The sequence below is a fragment of the Peromyscus maniculatus genome, chromosome 5 (assembly GCF_049852395.1).
Source record: "Peromyscus maniculatus bairdii isolate BWxNUB_F1_BW_parent chromosome 5, HU_Pman_BW_mat_3.1, whole genome shotgun sequence".
Taxonomy (NCBI): Eukaryota; Metazoa; Chordata; class Mammalia; order Rodentia; family Cricetidae; genus Peromyscus; species Peromyscus maniculatus.
The window spans coordinates 92,105,055-92,129,993 of NC_134856.1; the positions used below are offsets into that span (position 1 = coordinate 92,105,055).

Below are 24,939 nucleotides of genomic sequence, written 5' to 3' on the forward strand. Positions count from 1 at the left end.
CTCAGCATCCCTACCAACTCCACTGCAAGCTTCTCTTCCGGTGGAGTTTCTTTCTCATCTGTAGTGGGGACCCTGATATTAGTTCTCACCATGATCAGAGCTATGTAGACCCCAGATGGTGAAATGGAAAGGCCTCAGGCAGGTGTGTGGTAGCAGGATATGGCAGGATTCTTCCAGATGGCTAAGAGCCCACACCAGGTGTTCTCAGAAGCCTTTGTTCTTTCTCTTTCCAACTTTTTGGTTATTACCAGGACCTCCAAAGGGAGCAACTTCCTGGAGAAGTGATGATAGTATGACCTTCTTTGCCTCTGTTTTCACTGTTGTTTCCAGACCTTTGCTGACTTGGCCTAGCATGCCTCCCTAGCCACACCTTCCATATGCCCTCATCTCCAAAATAACTACTTTCTAGAATGAGTAAATGATTCCAAAACTAAAAAAAAAGAAGAAGAAATACTCAGAAAATTTTTTTTAAGATTCCATTTTCCACGCTTTAGTATCAAACCCTGCAGAATGTAAAGCAAAGGGATGAGAAATGAGGCTCTTCATACCAGGAAGGTGGCAGAGTCATAGTCTTTGTGGAAGACATTTTATCCCAGCCAGCACACCTTCAGAAAACATGTCATGTTGTTCAATTCTCACCCTGCAGAGGCGCACGGGAGCTGGTAATAACTCAGGGTATTTTATCACTCTGTGTCCTCAAGCAAGGCACTGGATGAGAAAAACACTTTGGAAACAAAATTAAATAGTTTTAGATCTAATTTTACCAGGCTGAACGAGGCTGCAGATTGATTTTCATGGAATCTAATAGAGAGCGGCACTACGCCGCCCATCTTGTAGAAAATCCATCTCCCGCATTGTGCTCTTTACTTACTTGGCTGTTCACGAGAAGTAATAAGAAACTAATATTTTACAACGCAGTGTGTTTCACTCAGTAAACGGTCTTTCACTTGAAAGCTGCTGTAGATACTTAAGTTCAGGCCCGGGTTTGTCTCTGAAAATGCCTGCTTGGGTTTGATGGGGAAACTGCAGCCAGGACTCACCTCTTCTCCTTATGTCCATGTGCGCACACATTTAGGCATGTGCAGGTGTGTGTACAGGTGTGTGCACACACATGTAAGCCAGAGAACAACCCCTGGCCTCAGCTTCAGGAAGACTACCCACCTCCTTTGACCACAGATTCTCTCAATGACCTGGAGTTCACCAGCTAAGCTAGACTAGCGGGCCAGTGAACCTCAGGGGTCTACATGTCTCTCTTTCTCCGTTCCTGGGATTACAAGTGTGCCACGACATCTGGCATTTTTATGTGGGTTGGAGGATGGAACTCAGGTCCTCATACTGGTAAAGTAAGTATTTGACCAAGTGATCTGTCCTTCCAATCAGGAACTCACGTTTTCCCCCTTAACACATAAACAATGTTGTAGATCTTGCCTAGAGGCAAAGTCAATGGCTTGTGAATAAAGGAACCTGTACCTATGTGTCTTTTCATACCACCATCACTGTTCTGTTGTAGCTCCACTAAGCCTGGGCGGTTCTCCTTTCTCTATCTCTTTCTGTGGTTTTGTCGGTTTGAATGCTGGTAGTGGAACCAGGGGACTGTGCACACTAAACCAGAACTCTGCCACTGAGTTCCAGCTTTGGTCCTTTTTGTGTTGTTTTTACTTTGTATTTTGAGTTTCCCAGGCTGTCCTTTACTCTCTGTAGCCTCAGCAGCCCTTGTACTCATGATCATCCTGTATCAACCTCCAAGGTAGCTAGGATTGCAGGCATGCAACACCACACCTGGCCGTCTGCCTTTCCTCATCCTCAAAGACAGACACAAAGGGTGCAAGCAACAAAATCTACACATGCTTCAGTGCCCCTTGAAGTACTGGGTGCTATAAAGTGTGCACAGAATTTGTTGCCTTGTCCTGAGCATCCTCCAACCAAACACCTCCACTTGGTCACATCAGCTGAACACCACAGTGCCCTCCTTCCCTGAATGAATGCCCTGAGGACAGCCAGTTGTTGGTTTTTGTTTCTTCCTCTTTTTCATTGCAACCTACAGTCCTAATCAAACAACACAGGTAAATCTAACACACATGAGAAAGAGAGAGAGAGACACGACACGGAGAGACGGAGGGAGGGAGGGAGGGAGGGAGGGAGGGAGGGAGGGAGAGAGAGAGACCAATTCACCTAGCACACCTTCCAAATAATGATACAGTAACTTTGGATATAGGAAAGTGCATATTGAGTTCAGTGTTAGGATATGATTATCCACATAGCATAAGGATCGCCTGCAGAATCTTTGTAATCTACCTTATTCTATCTGAACATTGGTTAGCAACTTCACAGGAAGCTGAGAGGCAGAGAGACCCCAAGCAACAGGGTTGGGTGACCTTGGAAATTGACTGGGATTCAAACACAAAGCAGAAAAATGCTGAACTGTAATGAAAACCAGTAGCTAAAAGAAATAGTGTTGTTGATTAACATTCTGTTTAAAACCCATTTGTCTGGTACCTGCTGATTCCATAAAATGGTCTCCTCTGCAACCCCTGAAGGGCATACTATCACCCTTCTTCATTCATCTAGTTACAAAGAAGTTTCTGAGAGAACAAGATCTTGTGAGGCAGTTTTCCCTTCTATGACTGACCCATAATCAGCATGCTCTAATTTTACAGCAGGATGGGTGTCACTTTAAACACAGTGATATGGCACCAGTTCACACTCACAGACTGTGTATAAGAAGGAAGAATAATTTTCCTTTATGTACATGATGTTTAGCTTTCATGTATGTCTGTGCACTACATGCATGCAATACCTTCAGAAACCAGAAGGAGGCACTGGATCCCCTGAGAGTGGAGTTACAGATGGTTGTGAGTAGTAGGAATAGAACCCAGGTCCTCTGGAAGAGCCGCCAATGCTCTTAATTGCTGAACCATCGCTCCAGCCCCAGGAATAATGTTCTAGTATTTAGGGGGAGGTTCCCACCTCAGCAACCAATGACTAAGAATTCTCTTAGATCATCTTTAATGTACACTTTCCTTGACTCCCAGTATTTGTCCTGACATTCAGTGAACATTTCTTGTGGCCTTGCTGAATGGTATAATCCATACTCTGTTCTAATCAAGGATTTTGCAACAAAAACCAAGTGTATTTGATGAACAAGGTTGCATCCTTGGATTCTCTCTGGAAAACTCCTCTGTGTTTCCCTGATAAGCCACAGTTCCTATCAAGTCCCAAGAGACAGAACGGCCAGTCTCCCTTTAGCTACAATCTATATACTATACTGTCAATGCAAGAAGAAAAAGGTGGTTCTTCCCACATATAAACTTGGCCTTTCATAGAAACTGAGGTACTCTAAACAACACAGAGTCAACTGTGTTTTCTGAGAATCATAGGAAAGCATTAATACAAAGATTATACCACATCTATCACAATGTCTGAAATTTCACTATTAAAACTGTGTAACTGTTAATAAATTGTTCCTCAGTCTATTGTACGTATCTCAAGGCAAAAACAGATTAATATGGTTTGTGCCTGCTCTGCTCTTGTTCTAGAACTGTGTTCTGAAGATGTTAAGGAATCATGGAAGGTTCATCTGGATGGTGAGCTTGGGAGTATCTAGAAAGGAATCCTGAGCTCTGTAGGGAAAGGGTGCTAAGAACTTCATCCTAGAGGGAAAAATCAACCCAAAAGAAAAGAGGCCAGGAAGGACCAAGCAACAGATTTGCTTCATTTATAACCTTGCTTGGATTGACATTTTAACTATCTTGGCCAACACACATATAGTCTGTACTGCTGTGCACAAAGAAACATGTTCAACACTAAGCTACGGTAACATAGCAAGACAGGACTCCCTGCCCTGTGAAGACTGTACCCTGACTGGGTGAGATTGGCATTCAGTGAACAAATACAACACATAGTGCTTGAGTAGATGGTGAAAACTTCGGACAAAATAAAGCAAAAGCATGAGTTCTGGGCTCCATTATTGGATCCTAGGTATGATATGTGCCCACCAAGTCTGAGTGGAATAAATGTAAGGTGGAATGAATGAATGCTGGGCTCTTTACACCTTCAGTACAAATATCTCAAACTTACCACAGACAGACTTTAAGAATGGCAAGAATACCAAGGGACACAGAGGAAGATAAGGGAAGGAACAAGGGGCCATTTCCTGCTCTGGAGGGCTGTGTTTGTGAATGTCTGTGCTGTATCACCTGTGGCTATTACAGGTCATCATACACACAAGGACAGGAAAAGGCTGCTTTGATCTTATGATTTTACTCTGGTCAACCCCAGAGAGGAAAATTAGAAGCATGAAAAAAAAAACAATCTATTAAGGAGGTTAAAAATGGTAAATACCATTTTCATACATTAGCTAGAAGTTCAATCAAAGAGAAGTAATTCAATTTAGACCTGCAAATTCGGGTACTGACACTGTGACCTGCTCTCTAAACAATCACTCATGTGATCATTGCTCCACTTACAGTTATTAGAATGTCTAATCCCTGTAAGACATGAGAAAGTGGCCAAATTTCTAACAGCATTGAAGAAGAGCAGTGTTGACACCACGGCTAACTGAAGTTAAAGGAAAGCAAGGTGACTTGTATGAAGGTTTTGTGCCTTAGTTCTAATGTTCAATTAGCTCAGTTCAGTACCTTAATAAAATGGAAAGTGAAACAAAAAGAAACACTAGATCCAATTGGCTTCAAAAATGCACGTGCTAAAAATATCTACAGAAAACAAGATGAGAGAGTTTATTTTTTCTTGTGAGATGCAGGGAGAGGTAACCAGACTTTGTAACCATATAAAGCTAATGGCTAGGAGGAACATGTTTCCAGTTTGTGTCATATGCCAGATACCATGTTTCATTGTAGGGCCACATCTCAGTTAAGTCGCACAACAGGCCCATGCCATACATTCTGATGACTATGGTGATAATGGTAATCGTGGTGATGGTGATAATACCAATGCTGATGGTGATGATGGTGATGATGCTGCTGAGGTGCTTGACCCTAAATGAGACATAGACATCACCCCCTCCAAGGCTGATGGTGGTGGTAATAATTTGTACTGAAATTTAAGGAGGTCGGAAAAATTGGGCAAGGTCTCGCAACTTATATGTGTATTGAAACTCAAAACTGCCTAAGCAATTCATAACCAACCAAGACTTGCCTTAGCCCTTAGGAAAACACAATCCCACTGGGAGATAGCGTATAGAGGAAGTTGTTTTCTATTGTAGGAACTTGCAGTAATAATCAAGAGCAAGGTGGGAGGTGTGTTAAAGGAAATCAGAAGGAGAAGGTAAAAATCCAGAAAAGACCTCAGTGTCTCACAACCTACATTTGGGGCCATCTTAGACCTCAGATGCAAAACATGGGGGAGAGATGGCCACTTACTTCTTCACTTGCCAACCACAGTGGAGTCTAATATCTAGCTTTTTCATTAGGCTTCATTTCAAACCAGCATCTTCAACTGTGAGGTTTCTGTATGGTGAGTTTAGAAAAGATGGCTTAGGATTGAAAAATAAAGGGGTCTATGTGTAGTAGTAACCCCTCATCCAAGTACAGACTCTCCTCTTAAAAGGGGGTCCCTTCCATCTGTATGTATCCTTACCCATCATAAGAGGTAATTTCTTCATTGACATTGCTCCTTCCCTCTTCAAAATTCATATAGTGATTTTTGTAGGATTCAAATCTCATTACTATCAAGTCTTGTTTCTACCCTGTGATGTTCTATGAACATTTCACAGTCAGTCTCAACATCATTATATGGCAAATGGAACACCAGAGGATGTGTCTCTGCTCTGCTCATCTCCTCTGTTGCTGCTCACCTTGAACTCCAGCCACAATAACTAACAATGCAACTCCAAGGTCACCACACTGTCTCCTGTCTCCTGGACAACTGTGTGGCTCTCACTGGAGAAGAGTGACTTGGGACACACATTAAAGCACACATACGTGTGATATGTAGGAAATCACTGCAAAAAATGTAGCAGTTAAGGTGATGATAGCCTGGTAAACAATTAAGAAAAGACTAGATGATACACCCATTTATCATAAGGAATGAGGAAAATAAACAAATAGAAATGATCCAAAGATTTCTAATTTGGACCTTGAGTAGGTAGTATTAAATGCAAAACATTTTCAGTTCGAACAGATGAATCAAGTGCCTATAAAACTATAGATTAAAACGTCTAGTAGGAAGTAAAGAACTTAGCTTTAAAATCATAAGAGTCTCAGGGGTTAAATAATAGATATAGCACCTCTAGCCACTATCATCAAATGAGAATCTTCTTCACAAGTAGGGTTTTCCAAACTGGGACAGCTATGAGTTAAGTGATGCTATTAAAGATCAGACTGGAGTGACAGGACAAACTGGGACAGATCAAGACATGCTGGGGCAGGTTTTATCCTGTCCCTAGAGTGTGTACTAAGTGAAGGAGGGCAAAGGTGATGTCATTGTGAAGTCGTCATCCAAAATCCACAGCCCTGTGAGGCAGTGTGCCTTTTATACAGCAGAGAGGTTGAGCGCATTAGCAAAAACTAGAGACATGCAAGACAAGGAGTAGTGGGCTCCCACAAGTTCTGGATCTTAAGAAAAACGCTCTATTGTGGTACAAGGGATGAGGAATTGGAAAGTCTGTGAAGAGGCCTGCAACAGATGCATCTTATAATTCTAGTTCCATCAGGGATAGCAATACATGGTGTACTTCTCAAAAATTCAAATGATAGAGCTGAAGAGATAACTTTTGATTATTTTGGTAAAGTGCCTGCATTGCAAGCAAAAGGACCTGAGTTTGATCTTCTGAATTTATATTTAAAAAAGAAAAAAAGGAAAGCTTGGTGGCATATACTTGTTATCTCAGGGCTGGGGAGACAGAGACAGGCAGATCCCTGGGTCTTGCTGGCCAGCCAGCCTAATCTTCTTGGTGAGATCTAGGCCAAGAAAAGAAAAAAGAAAAAAGAAAGGTAGATGGCACCTGAGTAACGGCAATCAAGGTTGTCCCCTGGCCTCCGCACACACACATGTAACTGTACACATAAGAACATGCAAACATCATTCTCTGCCTTTTGGATAAGATCAGGTGTAGTAGCCAAATGAATGGAAACACATGAACTATGAACCAAAGGCTGAGGGGCCCCCAGCTGGATCAGACCCTCTGAATAGGTGAGACAGTTGATTGGCTTGATCAGTTTGGGAGGCAACTAGGCAGTGGGACCAAGTCCTGTGCTCATTGCATGAGTTGGCTGTTTGAAACCTGGAGCTTATGCAGGGACACTTGGCTCAGTATGGGAGGAAGGGACTGGACCTGCCTGGACTGAGTCTATCAGGTTGATCCCAGTCCTCAGGGGAGGATTTGCCCTGGAGGAGGTGGGAATGGGGGGTAGGCTGGGGGCAAGGCAGGGGATGGGAGGGGGCAGAATAGGGGAACCCATGGCTGATATGTAGAACTGAATGGTATTGTAAAATAAAATAAAGAGCCATTTCCTAATTTTAAAAAAAAGATCAGGTGTAGTAACATGTACACAGAAGGAAAAAAATGTAATGAGCCTCCAACACAAAGACCAGATGTCTATGGAGTTTCTCCCTCAGGAGCAAATAGTCCCTCAAAAAAAAAAAAACCACCTACTTATGATCGTGGAAATGGACACAATAAAACTGTAAAGCTATGACACTTAAACCTGTAAAAGGCCTGGGCCCTCTAGAGCATATAGAAACTTTGCCCCAAGTCTAGCTAAGAAGAAACAAATATATATCATGAAGGAAAAGAACAGCTAGGAAACTGTCTATAGCAACATAAAATTAGAAGAAGGAAAATGCATACAGATGTGTATGAATGCCATGAAGGATGCTAGATGTTCATGCCTGTGTGTGTTTTAGTACTTGAATATAAGAGTTAAATAAATAAGCAATACATATTGCTTCCTAATTTAAAAAATATATACTGTAGTTTGGGTAAAAACTTTCCAAATGGCTAAATAATTTCAGGGTGTATTTGCTACTATAAACAGATGAGCTGCCCAGACTAATCCTTGGCAAGCTTATGGGTTCAGGAGGCACCTGCTGAAGGAATAGCTCTGTAGAGCCTCCATTCCATTGATTTTACTGGGAGAATAATTTATCATGTGAGCCATTTGCTCTCAAGTCTGGTGTGAGGATTGGAAATGGTGTGACAACTGAGCTCTGGGTGGCCTTTGTTGCTCATCATACCATTCCATCACTGAGGATGTCCTTTCAGTGTGTGCATTCAGAGGCTAGAAAATGACCTGCGATAGTCAGCTCTCTCCAACTCAGGTCTTCAGGCTTGTGGTAAACACCCTTACCTCCTAAGCCATCTTACTTGGTGTGGTCATTTCAGATATCCCAAGCAGAGAGGGCAGTGTGCAACAATGTCAGGCTTGATGCCAGTACATCAGGCCCTATAATCCATTTATCTTATATTCATGACCTTCATGTCAGCAGTGAAGCCAAGGAGCTTACAGTGGTATCCAAATGGAAAAGTTGCTTGAGGACGCCAAACTCAAATGTAGAGAATGATGTCATACTATGTATACGTATCTAAAAACATCCATTCCCAAACTATAAAATGAGGAAATTATTTAGAATATTGCAAAGCCACAGAATGCCTTGGCACATCATTTAGAAAACTTTAAGCCTCCAAGTGAAGTGTGAACATATACCTTGAGAATCTTCCTATTTTAAATACATTTTCCTGCAAAGATTCACCTTCTCCTGTCAATCATTTGTCAGACCATCTGTATCTTTGCCCATCTTTCACATCTGGATGAGTACATGGAATAATCTGGTGTCTGCTTGTTTGTGTGTAGGCTTTTTCCCTGTTTCTAAAAATAAGCCAAAGTTCATTGGAATGTGCTGTATATATCAAGCCAAGTATGTCTGTATGGTTTTGGAAGCTTTTCACAGCATGGCAGTAATTGGTCCAAAACCTACTAGACACATGATTCCTTATTGACACAAGAAGACGCTGTGATGGGCAACTGCATAGGAAGAGAACAAAATGCCTTAGAAATAAAGGAATTTTTTTATACAAAGGCTATATATCTTACCATATAAGAAACCAATAGCTGGGCAGTGGTGGCACATGCCTTCAATCTCAACACTGGGAAGGCAGAGGCAGGCAAATATCTGAGTTTGAGGCCAGCCTGGTCTACAGAGGGAGTTCCAGTATGGTCAGGGCTACACAGAAATCCAGTTTCAAAGAACCAAAAAAAGGAGGAAGCTTAACTAAGATCCTGAATCACTACTTAGAACCCTCAAACATGGTGTTCCTCCTGCTTAGAATGCTCTTTTCTCTTCTGAGAGGAAAGCCTCATAAGACATGCTGTGAGAGACTGCATTCAAATCCTCTACTGAGTGGTTCTCAACCTTCCTAATGCTGTGACCTTTAATACAGTTCCTCATGTTGTGGTGACCCCCAACCATAAAATTATCTCATTGCCACTTCATAACTGTAATTTTGCTACGGTTATGAATTGTAATATAAATATCTGATATGCAGAACATCTGGTATTTGACCCCTGGGGCGCCACGACCCACAAGTTGAGAATTGATGCTCTGCTGCTTCTTAAACCCTAGACATGATCATCTACTAGGTCCCACCTCATCAGCTACTTCCTAAAACCTGCCTCCCTGAGTGCATAGGATGCTGTATCATCCTGTCATGTATTTAACTCTGCAATTATTTGCAGGAAATCAATACTTAGTGAAGAATGTACTGGTTAGCTAAAGTTGTTGTAACAATGTGCCACAGTTGGCTTAAACTGGAGAAATTTGTTGCCCCACAATTCTAAAGGCTGAGTCTTACTTGAATCAAGGCTTTGTGAGGGACTTGATTCCTCTGAGCCTCTTTCATTAGCTCGCAGATCGCTACTTCCACTCTGGTGACTTACTCTGCCCGGTTACCACCTGTGGGATCTTACCTCCAAATGGTCACATTATGAGGGACGAAGTTTTAAGACTTCATTCGAATTGTGAGAACACATCTGAATCCCCACAGGAGCTTAGTGTGCTCCAGCACTCCAGGCACTCCAGATTGTTGAATTGGATGCTCTCGAGGACCAAACACCTGAGTTCTATGCATCTCTGAAGTTGTCAAAAGATATTTCCTCCCTGCAATCACCAAAAAGAATTCAAATCTTCTTGTGTTTTACAAAACTTCGTGTTGACCTAGAGTCCTCTTATACACTAGAGGACTAACTAACTGTGTGTGATTCGTGGGACTGGAACTTAAAATCAGCCCTTGAAAGTATGTAAGATACGATCTTTCACCCCTTTCCCAAAATGCCATTCCTGTCTCCCACCTGCATGCAGGTTAATTAGTTTCCTGACTCTGAGGGTAGCTCACGTGTTCATGCTTATTTGAGGTTGTGTTTAGATAGGAGCAGTATGTACTTAAAGACATACCTGCATTCCCTTAGAATATACAGTTATGGAAGAAAATGGGTCAAGCTTGAGGGAGGCCATCTGTCAGAGTGTGTTTTGGCAAAAGGAAACATAAGAACGGAACTTATAAAAGAGGCTAAGGATTGTAGCCCAAGGGTACCAGCAGAGTTCTGTGGACTCCAACTGTCACCCTTCCTTTCCAGTTACATAATTGTTCAGGCTGGCTGTACTGGATGGAAACGAAGTGGCCTACAAGAGGACAAAAACCTCACTTTCAGTTTTTGAAATGAGGACAGAAGTAATACATTCACTTGATGTGTTTTGAAATAGCCCATCCTGTAAAAATACCTGCCACCTTTTAGAGGCAAGTGATAAGATCAAATTCTTAGATATTTTAGCAATTATCACTTTTCATTAAAAATTCTAGTGTTTATGTTATTTCACACGAATGGATTTTCTAGGTACTTGGCATGTCCATACTGTAAGAGGTTGTGTTTAGTTCATCCTACTTGCTTTAAAAAAAAGTGTTTTATCAGGGAGTATAGCTCAGTGGGTGGAGTGCTTGTCTACCATCTTGCAGCCTAGGATACATGAGGTCCTGTTTAAAAAACAAAAAACAACAGGATTTTCATGCACAAATGGGTTCTAGAAAATACAATCTTTTGCAGTTCCTGAAATCATCTCTGTGAATAAGCTGAGTCCTCAGGGCTGCAGAGGTGTGAGCAGCCATCATGATTCTGACCTCAGCTTTCAACTTTCTAGCAATCTCACTTCAGCTCTCCCCAGCGACTTTCCACTTGGTACTTTCATGTTCACGCCTTCGCATGACTCTAAGGATGCTTCCAAGACTTTATCTTTGAGGATATAGGTTACTGTTCTTTTTCTTACTGTAATGGCAGGGCTTTTTAATATATCTGAGTATTCACAACTGTAAAATAAACAGGTAATAAATTCTAATTTCTGATAAGTGGAGCCATAAGCAGACATATAATTTATTCATCCTAGTTGATACCTTCACTTAACGTCTGCCATCCTGACTCTTCTTTATAGATGAAATAACGTGCATCCCAGCCTCTGTTTCCCTTTTCTGGTAAATTGATACTTTGAGGCTTTGGAGCATTTGTTTTCTTGCCCAGTTATGATTTTGTGTTTTAGCATTTTAACATAGTACGGAAGGTTGTCGTAGTAACACCTGCATACATACACAAAGCCCATAGCTTTATTATATCTATACCATAACACATACATACACACAAAGCCTACAGCCTTACCAACATAAAATGCGTTTCCATCATACCGGAAATACTCTGCATGACCTCTTTCCAGCCACCCTGTAACCCACCTTAGGGACTGCCTGATTGCTCTCACCAAAAGCAGTTTGCAGAAACAGTTACATCACAGACGATGGATTTTCTTTCACCATGAAGGTGTTTTTGCCTGCTCTGAAATTTCTAAATGCAATCAAGTGGTACATTCTGTTTTGTGACTTTTTTTCCTTTCCATCTAATGCTTCTGAGATGCATCCATATCATAATGTATTTTGACAGTTCGATCCTTTTATTTCATTTTGTTTTGTTTGGCTCTGTGCTACTCCATCATATAAGTGTATTACAATTCATTTGTCTGTTTTTCTGTTGATGGGCATTTGAGATAGTTTGAATTTGGAGTCATAATGGATAAAGTTTCTACAAAAAAGAACCTCTTTATAGATCCCTTGTGAAGATACCTATTTCATTCATATTATCTTGAGAAAAATCTAGAAATGGGGTGGTAGGTCATAGGTCAGGTGTATATTAAACAGGTACAGCATGATCCAACGGTTCCTAAAATTCATCTACTAATCCGTGCTTTGTGACTATCTCTGCATCTTTTACCACAGTTAGTATTACCAGTCTTTTTGAACATAATTTTCTAAAAGCAGTGTGTAATTATCTCACTGTGGTTTTAATTTGCATTTCCCCAAGCTATAATGTTGTTCAGTACAAGTTGGTGAATTTATTGGTGATGAGTTTATTTTCTATTGTGAAGTTTCTGTTCAAATATCTTGACCATTTCATAAATGGATTTTATGGCCTCTGTTAATGAGTTACAAGAGTTCTTACACGCTGGGTATAAATATACTCTTTGAATTATAAGCACATAATCCCAGCCTGTGCGTTCCTCTTTGTTTTTAACAGTATGATTAATATTTATTAATTTTTTGTTTAGTTGAATTTTTATTTATAAACATTTAATTTAATCATATAACCAAAAATAGACCCTTGTGATTTCAGTTCCTTGAAATTTATGAAGACCTGTTTTATTTCTAAACAAATTATTTATCTCAGTGGGTGTACCTTGAGAGAGTGAAATGAAAGCACATACTTCTGTTGGTTGGAGTATTATGTGCATGTCACTAAAATCGGCCTAGCTGAGGGTTCTGCTTCAACTTCTTGTTCTGCACGCCATCTTTCCTCCCTACTTTCCCTTTAAGTTACTGAGGGAAGAATGTTAAAATCTCGATGATGGTGTATGGTCTATCCTTCAGCTTAAGTTTGCTAGTTTTTTATTCGTGCTGCTTGAAACTCTATGTGAATGAACTCTCAGTTATCCTTTTAGTAATTTATTGTGATTACATGTTTTTTTAATTCATGGCAATTTTCGGCATGTCAAGATTTACAATATCTGTTGTTAATTTAGCCATCTACCTTTCTTGTTATTGGTACTTCCATGATATAGCTTTTCATACACACTGATTTTCAATGTATTTATGATCTTTACATTTGAAGTTGATTTCTTTCAAACATTAGCCAGGTTGACTTTTTCAACACAATCTAAATCCCTGCATTTTAATTAGAGTACATAGTCCATTTATATTTAATGGGATTATAGTATATTTAGATTTAGGCCTTTCAAACTGATAATTTACTTTCTATGTATCCCATGCCATTTTTCCCTTTCTTGTCTTTTTTTCATAAATCACCCATAGTTTGTTTTACTGTTTGTTTTGGAGCTATACTTTGTTTTGTATTATAGAGTTGTTACTTTTTATTTGTCTGTTGGTTGATTTGAAGGTTTGTTTGGTTTTAGATTTTGATTTGTGTTTTGTTTGTTGTTCATTTGTTTGTTTGCTTGTTTGTTTGTTTGTTTGTTTTGGGTAGGGCCTCACTCTGTAGCCCAAGTAGGCCTAGAATTCACTATGTATTGCAGGATGACATGGACTGCAGCAATCTTGCTGCTTTGGCCTCTCTACTGCTGGATTACCAGCATGAGCCATTTAAGCCAGCATCAATCAGTAACACCCAATGCTTTATTTTACCACTTCTTTTGAATTTTTAGCAATGTATCTATTTTTTTTAAGTGACAGGGGTTAGTATTTTTAAGTATGTTTATTTTGCTATTCACTAATCTAATCAATGGTTTGTTTCAAATATTACACTTTTTAGCCTCAAGTGTTTCATTTTTAGGGTTTTATTTGAAAATTTTATTTCTCTACCAAGATTCCATCTCTCCACTCAATATATCCACATTTTCTTTAGAATTCTTTTTTGTTGTTTTGTTTTGTTGTTTGTTTGATGGCTTGTTTGTTTTTGAGCCAGAATCTCAATATGTATTCCTTGTTAGACTGGAATTTGCTATGTACATCAGGCTTGCCTCAAACTCACAGAGATCTGCCTGGCTCTGCCTCCCAAGCTCTGGGATTAAAGGTGCCTGGCGTCATTAAAATTCTTAAAGATCTTCATAACTTCCATATAATGACATTATGCTAATTTCACCATCATCTTACCTTAGCACTACAACTGAGCTTTTCCTAACTGTGGTTCTGTTTTCTGGCTTCTCATTCACAATATCATTATCACTGCTTCTATCTTCTAGACATCAAAGACATTGTGTTGTTGAGAATCTGGGTATTGTAGTATCTCTTGACTTTTCTTCTGGGAAGCACTTTGTTACCAGCCAATTGGCTTGCTGATTTCAGCTAGGGTGTAACCAGTCCTGAGACACAACCTTTCTAAGATCCCTACTAAAGAAACTTTCTCCTCTGCCTGACCAGAACACCTACTTTCATTGCTCAGCAACCTCCTGACTCTTCTTTCAGCACTAAGATCCCCTGAGGCTGTTCTCTGCCAGGCTCACAGTCTGCCTTGCTCAGGTATAGCTATAACAGCACGGAACTCCAGCCATGTCTGGAGCCTTGTCCCTCTGTCTGGTGCTTCCTTCTGCCCTCAAATTCCACTTGTCTTAATGGCACAAACTTTGTTCTTTGCTTGGATCAACTTGTGGTTATCACTGTGGACAATGTAGGGGCTATCTTTCTACTAGAAAATGATTCCCTTTTCTCAAAGACAGTCTTTGTTCACCACCTGCTATCCAAACTCTGCACACAGTCACTTCATATATTTTATCTTACTTTTATGTTGATTACAGTGAGGCAAGCCATCAAATTCATCATGGCCAGTAACATTTCCCACCTTTGTTAATGACCCTTCCTTCCTGTTCTCTCTAGGACCTAGGCATAGGCTTGGAATCCTATAACATGCTCCTAGGTTCTCTGCTCACAAGGAAGGAGATGACAGTTCCTCTACAACTCCCCCTCTTCATCTAAAGGAAAGCAACAAGACTAACTGAGAAGTTATTGCACCCTGTTCTTCTCAGTGGTGTAACCTATGGCTTTGGCTTTGGGCAGTAAAGAAGGGAATGTCACTCTTTTCTCATAGGGGGATATTCCTCAGCATGGTCTGTCACTGAGTTTCAACTAACCATGTTAACTTCTGTTTATGAATACAGTGCAAGTAGTTCCTTCTGGAGAAAGCACATATAATTTTTTGTCCTAGATATTAACCTTTAAATCTTTTAATCATAGTGTCATTCATCACATGACTCTTTTTCTTTATATGCCTTAAAATCAAGGATAACACTTTCTCTTGATTTTAAATATATGACAGATGATAAAACACAGTAAAGATAAAATTTGATAAAGAAAATACAAGATCAATTAATCCAAAAAATTTGGCAGCAAAGACATTTTCACTCTGGGATTTTAAAAAGGGAGTGGATGGGATGGAATAAAGAATTCCTTAAACAGACATAGCCCCTAGATAGGAATGTGGGCAAGTTTTCAGCACTGTGGCTTCGCCCAGGTGTGTCATTTAGCTGTAGAGCCAATGTCTCTGTTTCTTTACCTGAAATAAATACACCAGAGAAGAAAATCAGGCCATTGCTTATTGTATATGATAACTCCTATCCTAACAAAGTACCTTCAATACATATAGATATTTTGGTTTGGCAAAAAGCTATGTTAGTATACATATTTCAGTCATGCTTTTTAATGTTCAGTATTTTATAGCTAGTGTTCTTCTGGAAGGGATGTTAGAGGAATCAAAAATCCCTGCTACCAAATGAAAATTTGCTGGTCTGTTCACGTCTTTTTCATGAAAGATAAGCTACAGTTACATGCAAAGATAATACTCACCCCAAAATATTGGCAAAATACGGGGACACTCCAGTATACATGAATTAAATTTTCAAAGATTAATGTTGACAAGAAACTATACATAATCTATTAATCTATTGAGATGTTTTAAGTTCTAAACAAGATGAGAAAGATTTAAAAATAGCCACAAGTTAGTTATTCCAGTAAGTATATCTTCCAGCCCTATGTCAGCACAGCGGTTTTCCAAATTAGTATAATGCTCATGACATCTTTAGTCTTCTGTCTTGCAAGTTCCAGCTCTCTCATGTCATCAGGTTCTAGACAAGTCCTTCCATACACTGAAAACATTTCCCCACATGTTCCCAAAAAATATACAATTGGTTCAATAACAGCAAAGCTATTTGTTCTACAAGTAATATGGTTTATAATGCAAATGTCCTAAAACATTTCAAGCAATGCATTTAGAGTATATGTTGGCTAATTATGAGCCAACCTTTGGTGAAATCCAGTCTTCTCTTCCCCACTAGGGCCATGCCAAGCCTGCTTCATGCTCTCCGGGTCAGTTTCCAATGGACTCACAGTGTGAGTAAAACAGTGTGCCCTTACAGGCCACTCCTTGGAGAGGCACTTGGCCCATCACCAACCATTCAGAGTTTGAAGAGGCAACTAGAAATGTAAAGAATTCTTCATAGACCCAAAATGCCTAGAATTGGGTTCAGTGAAATATGGCCTCCATCTTTCATTAGCAATCTGTATGAAATCTGCTTTTCAAAAGAAGTCTGTGAAACTTGTAAAATGAGCATCAGTTGAGTACTAAAGCATACTGAACCCCTTGAATATGATGTCAAATAGACAAGAGGCATCCAGGAGGCGATAAGGAAAGGCGCTGAGATCAAATAACTTTGCTCTAGTTTTTCTGTGTATTGAAAATGTAATTGTTCACCCTTTTCTGAGAATATTAAAATGATGTGTTCAGTTCTGTCTTAAAAACCATTATTTCTGGAATGAAGATATTTCTCTTGTGTAAAGCAATGCTGGTAGCAGATAATAATTGGCTCTTTAGTTGTGCATGTCTGAGTTCCCTGATTTATTTGGTTGCTGCTGTGGGATGGTCTGTATGTCAAATTGCTCTGATTGGTCAAAAAATAAAACACTGATTGGCCAGTGGCTAGGCAGGAAGTATAGGCGGGACTAACAGAGGAGAAAAGAAAGAACAGAAAGGCGAAAGGGAGACACTGCCAGCTGCCACCATGACAAGCCGCATGTGAAGACACCGGTAAGCCATGAGCCACATGGCAAGGTATAGATTTATAGAAATGGATTAATTTAAGATATAATAACAGTTAGCAAGAAGCCTGCCACGGCCATACAGTTTGAAAGCAGTATAAGTCTCTGTGTTTACTTGGTTGGGTCTGAGTGGCTGTGGGACTGATGGGTGAGAGAGATTTGTCCTGACTGTGGGTCAGGCAGGAAAACTCTAGTTACAGGTTGCCTTCATTTGGTTTATATAAGCTGGCCCTTGAGATATAAAATCTACCAGAGAAAATAAAACTTCGTAAGACATTAAGACTACTAGATAAAATATAGGCTGTTTGAGGGATGAAGCAATGACTCAGTGGTTAAGAGCATTTACTGCTCTTGCAGAGGACCCAGGTTCAATTCCCAGCATCCACATGGTGTGGCACAATCATCCATAATTCAAGTTCCAGGGGATTCAATACTCTCTTTTGATCTCCAAGGGCACCTGGCAGGCATACGATGCACATACATACAAGGAAAACTCTCATACACATTAATTAATTAATAATTAATTAATTAATTTTAAAAATAAATAAAAGACATTTAGCTAAAATTTGCTGTCTTTGATGTGGCAATGATTTATTTTAATTTAAAAATATTTAATTGACTCATGAGATCATATATATTTAAAGAGTGTCATGTTATAATTTACTAGATGTATACATTGTATAATTATCATAATTAGGCTAATATACTCATCACCACTCATAGTTACCATTACATGCGTGTAAGTGTGTATGTGTGTAGTGTGTGTGACTGTGTGTGTGTAGTGTGTATGTGTATTAAGGATGTAAAGTTTGTTCTCATTGAACTGCAAGTGTTCAAAGCATTGCTGTTACCTATAGTCATGATGCTGTTCATTAGGGAATCAGAACTTTGTCCTCTCATAGGTGAAAGCTTTATGTTCTTTGACTGGCATCTCCAGTGCCTTAGACTTTTCAGATTATGCTATAAATGAGATGATATAGCATTTGTCTTTTACTATAGAGCCCATAATTTCAACCATATAGAGGCAAATTACATGGTTTGTTTCTTTTGCATGCTGAATAATATTCCATGAGGAGTGTTTACCACATTTTTGTTTATTCATTCATCTAAGAGTGGACATTTAACCTCTGTCTCTAGGCTACTGTGAAGTGAAACTTTCAGTTCTTCAAGGTATAGACCTATGGGAGGGATTGCTATATCCACAGCAACACACTGTTTCTTGTCATTATCAATGGAGCTCAGGGTTTGCACTTTCCCTACACCTTACCATCACTCTATTTCCTGTCTAGTTTACAATAGCTATCCTGTGGGTGTGGTGTGGTGTTTCATTGTGGTTTACCTTGCACTTGCACTTCCTTAATAACTGCTGACATTAATCATTACATGCTCATTGGCCAGTAGAATATCTTCCTTAGAGAAATGTCTATCCACACCCTTTGCCTTAAACATGAACTTCAGATAAACAATAAGTACTTGTCTGAGTTTACACTTGCCTCACACAATATGGAGAATATAGGTACACTGAAAAACATTGTTCGTCTCAAATTCGATTTTAACTGGATGCACTATTTTTGTTTGATAGACAAGGGGAAAAACAGCAAGGACAAAAAGTGAAGACTTGGATGGATCTAAAATAGTCTTTATATATTTCACAGTTTTGCTGTGAAATAGTTTGGTATATTTTGTGGGGCTTTTGCTAGTGTTCCTGCTTTATTAAAAAATTATAATTTCATTTCAAGATCCTCCAGACAAAATCATTTGAGCTTCACAGTCTTTGTGCAACGTTATTGGACTCACTTAATGAAATTATAACTCAAGTAAGGTATTTCATTCTGTTGGAGTAAATGAGCTTGGGTGATGAGAGCTCGGAGGGAGCAAAGCCTTAGCTACATTGATGCTTCGTGTTTGGTAGAATGAAGGAGGAGCAGGCACTTCATATTAGAGTTATTTATTGTTCTTTTTGTGTGAACACTATATTGTTGCCTGTCTCTACTGGAAACAACAGCTGTTAACAGGCTCTGAGATGAATTTCAATGTGATCTCCCCTGGCCTCTAGAAAGCTTGTCTAAAAAGAAAATAGGCTCAGCCTTGGAAGAAAAGAGCAAGTTCCAGCCTGGGTCTGGTTGCCTGAAGGCTAAGGGCAGTTAAAACTACCAGCGAGCGTTTTCATGGGTATCTGCACTTAGATCAAGGTATAAGTGCAAATGGGAATACTGGTACAGGCAGGACTCCTTTGTAATAACAGGAAGAGACAAGAGGCAGTGTTGAACATGGTGACCCCACTAAATCATCCTGCCCTCGAGTGGGAAAGGCTGTAGAGGAGAAGGAAAGGGCCCTGCACAGCACAGCAACAAAGTCCTTCATAGCCAGCAGCTTAAGAGGAGATCAGAAATGCCTCTAATACGGTACCACAACAGACAAGTTATGGTAGCACTTTTATCTGTGGTCCTTTAATAACTATGGTCCGGGTCCATAGCAAAACAGAGGGTTTTGCAGACACAAGGAGAGTGTGGATTCTGAGAGTCCCTTGCACTGAGCCTCTGGCAGTAGAGAGTACTTGCTGTGTGAACAGGTACTGGCAGCTTCTGCACTATATTCTGTTCAGTGGAAACTTCTAAATAAGGAACTTTGACTTTTTTAATTACCCATTTTAAAATGTGTTTCCCAATAGCACTTCCCACCTAGCATTTCTCCACTTCTCTGTTTAAGAAAGAAATTGCCATCTGGGCATGTGGATGTACACCAGGAATCCTAGTCTCTGGGTGGCTGAGATAGGAAGATATCAAGTTCAAGGCCAACCTGGGCTACAGAGCAAAATACACATTAACCACAACAGGAGAGGTGCAGAAAGCCAGCTGTTCCTGGGTCCCTGGAATTCCATCAATGTCAATGACATTTGACCATCCCTAGGATAGTTCCAGCCCTCTACCTGATTCTGGCCTAATTCTCACCTCTAGTACTCCTACTAATACACCCACTAAGTGAAATGACTATGGATTTAATGAGCGTGTGTGTGTGTGTGTGTGTGTGTGTGTGTGTGTGTGTGTGTGTGTGTGTGTTTCTCAGCTTCTAATTTTTTACTTCATGTATATAGTTCAAGAGCTCAGAGCAAATGTTCCACAGGTGTGGGAGTTGGGGAATCTTTGTCTTTTGGGGGACAATTCTCTCTTAATTCTGGAATTTTTTTACTCAACTTTCACTCTAAAAATTTCCTTGATAGGTGTTAGCCTACCCACCTGTAAGCAGATGAAAGGTTATTATCCTGAAGACAAAGTTTTCAAGCATGTGGGACAAGAGCAAAGTAGATGCTAAAATTAAATAAATAAATAAGGGAAGAAAGATAGAAATCATAAGGTTTTTAAATGAATGGAGAGAGGAATTTGATAAAAATGCTGTCAGACAGTCATTTGGCTTGATCTGTTTGGGAGGCAGCTGTGCATTGGTGCCAGGTCCTGGGCTCGTTGCATGAGTTGGCTGTTTGAATCCTGGGACTTATGCAGGGACACTTGGCTCGGTCTGGGAGGGGGGAATGGACCTGCCTGGACTGAGTCTACCAGGTCAACCCCGGTCCTCGGGGGAGACCTTGATCTGGAGGAGGTGGGAATGGGGGGTGGGCTGGGGGGAGGGGTGGGCGAGAGGGGGAGAACAGGGGATTCTGTGGCTATTATGTTGAACTGAATGGTGTTATAAAATAATAATAATAATAATAATAATAATAATAATAATAAACCAAAAAAAATGCTGTCAGAAATTCAATAAAAGATGGAGCCAGAAAGAAGTGTCTGCAGCCATGATTAACTTTTCACCTCCCTTGTCCAAACTTTTGGTAATGAGAATATACAAAAGCATTGGGTTTTTCTGAAACTTGATGTCAAAAGTGCATTTCCTCTTCTTTATCTTTCCAGACAAAGTAAGCATATTGTCAACCTTCCTCGCTCCCTTCAAGTACCTAAGTCCTGGCACCACAAACACGGAGGATGAAGACAATCTAAGTAAGCAACCCCACTTCTCTTGCAGAGAGGTCCTCACTCATTGTATATGGGGGTGGGAATGTCTTTCTCTGTTTTCTTGTAGCCATGGAGAGGGGACTGGCTGATCTTGCCCAATATAGGAGATCCTGTTCCCATCTTCAGCAAACCCATCTTCTTCTACAGTTACATCCTTACCCATAGTTCCATCCTCACCTGCAGCGCCACACTCTCTATATTCCCACAGTTACTAGGAAACTACCATCACCTGAAGTTTGGAGTCCTTACCCATCGTATAGTCCTCATCTGATGTCCATCTTCACCTTCAGGGCCAAACTCACACAGGTGTTTATCCCCACCCACAGCCTTGTACCCACCTGTAATCCCATCGTTAAGACAGTACCAGAATCACCTGCAGTCGACCCTGACCATCAGCCCACCCCACCTATAGGACCAAATTTATGCAATCTTCATGGTAGCGTCACCTTGGATCCTCCCTAATCTGCATCCGTCTTTACCTTCAGGACCAAACTCATGCAGAGTCCTATCCTCACCCCGAGTCTCATGCTCCAGTGGAATACCATCTTCCCTTGCAGTCCCTCATCCCTGTGGTTGAATCCTCACCAGAAGTTCTGTCATCATTTGGAATCCGACTCTCACTTGCAGGTCTACCCTTAACTAGAATCCTATCTCCCATTGCTGCCCCATCGTTACCAAGTACCCCATTCTCATCCACAGTTGGTGTATGTGCAGCCTCCTTCCTGTCCAAAGCTTCACAGCTCACTTACATAGTTATTATCACCAGGAAATCTACCCTTACCTGAAGTCCCAGTCTCATCTAGCATCCTGTCCTAGTATGGAATCCTGTCCTTACCTGGAGTCCCATCATCATCTTAAGGATAAGAAAATATCAGTAATGTGTGGCCAAGAGCCCCCAGGGAGTGTAGGAAATACACTAGTTTTCTTAGAATATTCACTTTTCTCTTTCCTTCATTCTCCTGTTCTAACTACAGAAAAAAATTAAATGATTGCAATCTCATGGTGTCTCAGAGAATGGATTTTACAGTTCTTTAACAAGAAAAAAGATAACTAAGGGGGTTTCCATTAAAATATCTCTTGTGCATGAAGCTAGAGAAGAATGGGGCAAAATCGCTAGGTGCCCGATGTTGAAGCTGGGTTAGGCAAGGGGGTCATACCCATCTCTTCTGTTTAGATCAACGAGGAGAGCTCAGAACAGGAAGTAAGGAAGAGAGGAAAGAGAAAGGGGAGGGGGGAGGAGAGGAGAGATAACAGTGGAAGAGAGGAGAGGGGAAGAGAGTGGAGAAGAAAGGGGATGGGAGAAGAGGGGGAGGGGAGGAGGGGAGAGGAGGAGAAGAGGAGGGGAGAGGAGAGGGGAGAGGAGGAGGAAGAGTAGAGGAGAAGAGAGGGGAGGGGAGGAAAGAGGAGGGAAAGGGAAGGGGGGAAGATTCTGCAAGTGTTTGGCTTGTCCTGTGCTCTCCTCTTACCTGTAGCATATTGTCAATCATTTTAAAGAGGAGGCCAAACATCCCATAAGAACACCTCTGTGTCTTAACGTCACCTAACAGATGGGCTTCATTTTCAACTAAAATGAGCTAGGAATGTGCTTGTTGTGGATGGGAAGGAAGCAAGGTGCTATTGGTGGTTACTAAGATAATTAGCTGAATCAGGCAAAAACACTGGCAGAGATTTCCAGGAGAATGTTGTCTATGCTGCCATCAGCCTCTAAGAATCACAACATATTGTGGGCACCCCCTCTCTAGACAATTGTTAATGCTATTAGAAATGGGTATTTCTTCCTGTAATTAGTCACTTTTCTCGTTGCTGTGACAAATGCCAGCAAAAGCAACTTAAGGAAGGGAGGGTTTATTTTGGCTTATGATTCAAGGGTATCATGATGGGGAAGTCATGGCCACAGAACAGGAACTGGCTGGTCTCATTGCATCCTCCATAGGGAAGCAGAAAGGGATGGATGCAAGTACTCCACTTACTTTTTCCTTTTCAGTTCAAGATCTCAGCCCATAGGAAGATGCCACCAAATCTAGGGAGGGTCTTTCCACCTTAGTTAAGACAGTCCAGGAACTTCCCCACAAAAAGGCCCAGAGATTTTTCTCCAGGGGATCATGTCTAGATCCTGTCAAGTCGACAATGAATAATAGGCATCATACTTCCCTACATCACTGCCTAAAAGTAAAGTTGAGAGTGCTCAAATGTCAGAACCGTGCCAGGTGGTCACAATTTTCTATTTGGAGTTTTTCATCTCTAGAGAAAGGGAGAGAGGGAGAGGGAGAGGGGAATTAACTGACTGGGCTTAGACAGGGGTTCTTGATGCTGGTTCTGGGCTCCCCTCTTAGCAAGGCTTGTGGTATGAAGCAAAACCTTAACATATTGTGTATATCCTCTTGTGGTGGTCTGAATTGAAAAGTTTCTGGATCAGTCAAGTTGTGGATAACTACCTCAGAAACCTTGGAAAGAGAGGAGTTAAAAAGCACGTTGTATGTGCTGAATTTAGTGTGACATGAGAGGAATTTGAATTCTGTTTCCTGCTGTCTCCACCTTGAGCTGCTGGGAGGCTGACTGAATCAGGAGGAGAAGGAAGCAGGGAGTTACCTAGGGAACTTCTGGAGAGAGAGAAACAAATGGACTCTAACTTACAGAAATTCAGGAGCCACTTTTCTGTAGTAACTAAGGCCCAAGATCTCAAAAATGCAGGACCTTTGTAAAGTCACTGCTTTGTCCAGAGGACACTGAAAAAGTCACACATGCGCACGCGCACACCACCACCGCTGCCGCAGCCACACCCACCAGCAGCAGCAGCAACATTTGACTCCCTCCTGAGACTGACCAGTCAAGAAAATAGGAGGCTAGTTTGGGGCGTGCATGTTTACTCTTGGACTTGTGAGTTTGCAAATGGGGATGAGGAGGTTACCAGCACAGAAAGTCACAGAGTTGAGGAGATGCAGGGACATAGAACACAAGGCATGTTCAATCAAGGATGGATGATACTTGCAATTAAAGCTATTTTCCTCTGATTTGGTTTACTGGCTAATGGAAAGAAATGTACTGATAAAAATAACTTTTAATTGTTTATTATACATTAAAATGCTTTTGAAGTGCTTGGGAAGCCTCATTTTTTGATTAATGGATTCATTTGCTGTGTATGTGTATGTGTGTGGTTAGGTATGTGTGTGGTGTATGCATGTGTTTATAAGTGCCTGTGACTGTGCATGCATATGTATGTGGAAGCCAGGTGAGGTTATTGGCTGTCTTCCTCTATCTTTCTCCCTTCACTTTGTTTTACTTCGTTTTGTGGATTTTGAGATAATGTCTTTTCACTGAACCTGATGCTCATGTCTCTATCAGGCTATCTGTCCAGCAGCCGCTGGGATCTGCCTTTGTCTACACCCCAGTGTTGGGGTTACAGACACCCTTGACAGGTCCTGACTTTAACATGGGAGGTGGAGACCAAAATGCAGGTCCTCTTGTTTGTATTATAGCAAGCATTTCACCCACTAAATCATCTCTCAGACCTCACTTCCTCTCCAAATGCTGTAATTCATATAGAAACTATTTTTATACATTTGTATTTGGTATGCATAGGTCCAAGATGTGAGTGGTATTCATGTTTATCTACATATGTGTGGCATGACCTTGCATTTCATGTATATGTCTATAGTGTGCAAGAGTGGTATGTGTGGTAAATGTATATGTCTGTTTGCATATGTGTAGTGTGTATGAACATGTGTGTGGAAGCATGGGTGGGAAGAAGAAGCACATTTGAACCTCCTCTAACCCCATACTTCATGCATTTGCATCCTCTGGATCTGTTGTGTCTATACTGCTCTACTGTAAAGACAGTTCATGTCT

At 40.8% G+C, this 24,939-nt stretch overlaps 1 protein-coding gene across 2 annotated transcripts in view; it reads left to right on the top strand.

The window, feature by feature from the left end:
* The window catches only part of Adarb2 (adenosine deaminase RNA specific B2 (inactive)), a 532,528-nt gene that overhangs the window by 327,360 nt on the left and 180,229 nt on the right, over positions 1-24,939 (top strand). For both annotated transcript variants that reach the window (XM_006987845.4, XM_016006368.3), the window contains exon 2: positions 20,992-21,078. In XM_006987845.4, coding sequence (XP_006987907.1) covers positions 20,992-21,078 — 87 coding nt within the window. The remainder of the gene's footprint in view (positions 1-20,991; positions 21,079-24,939) is intronic.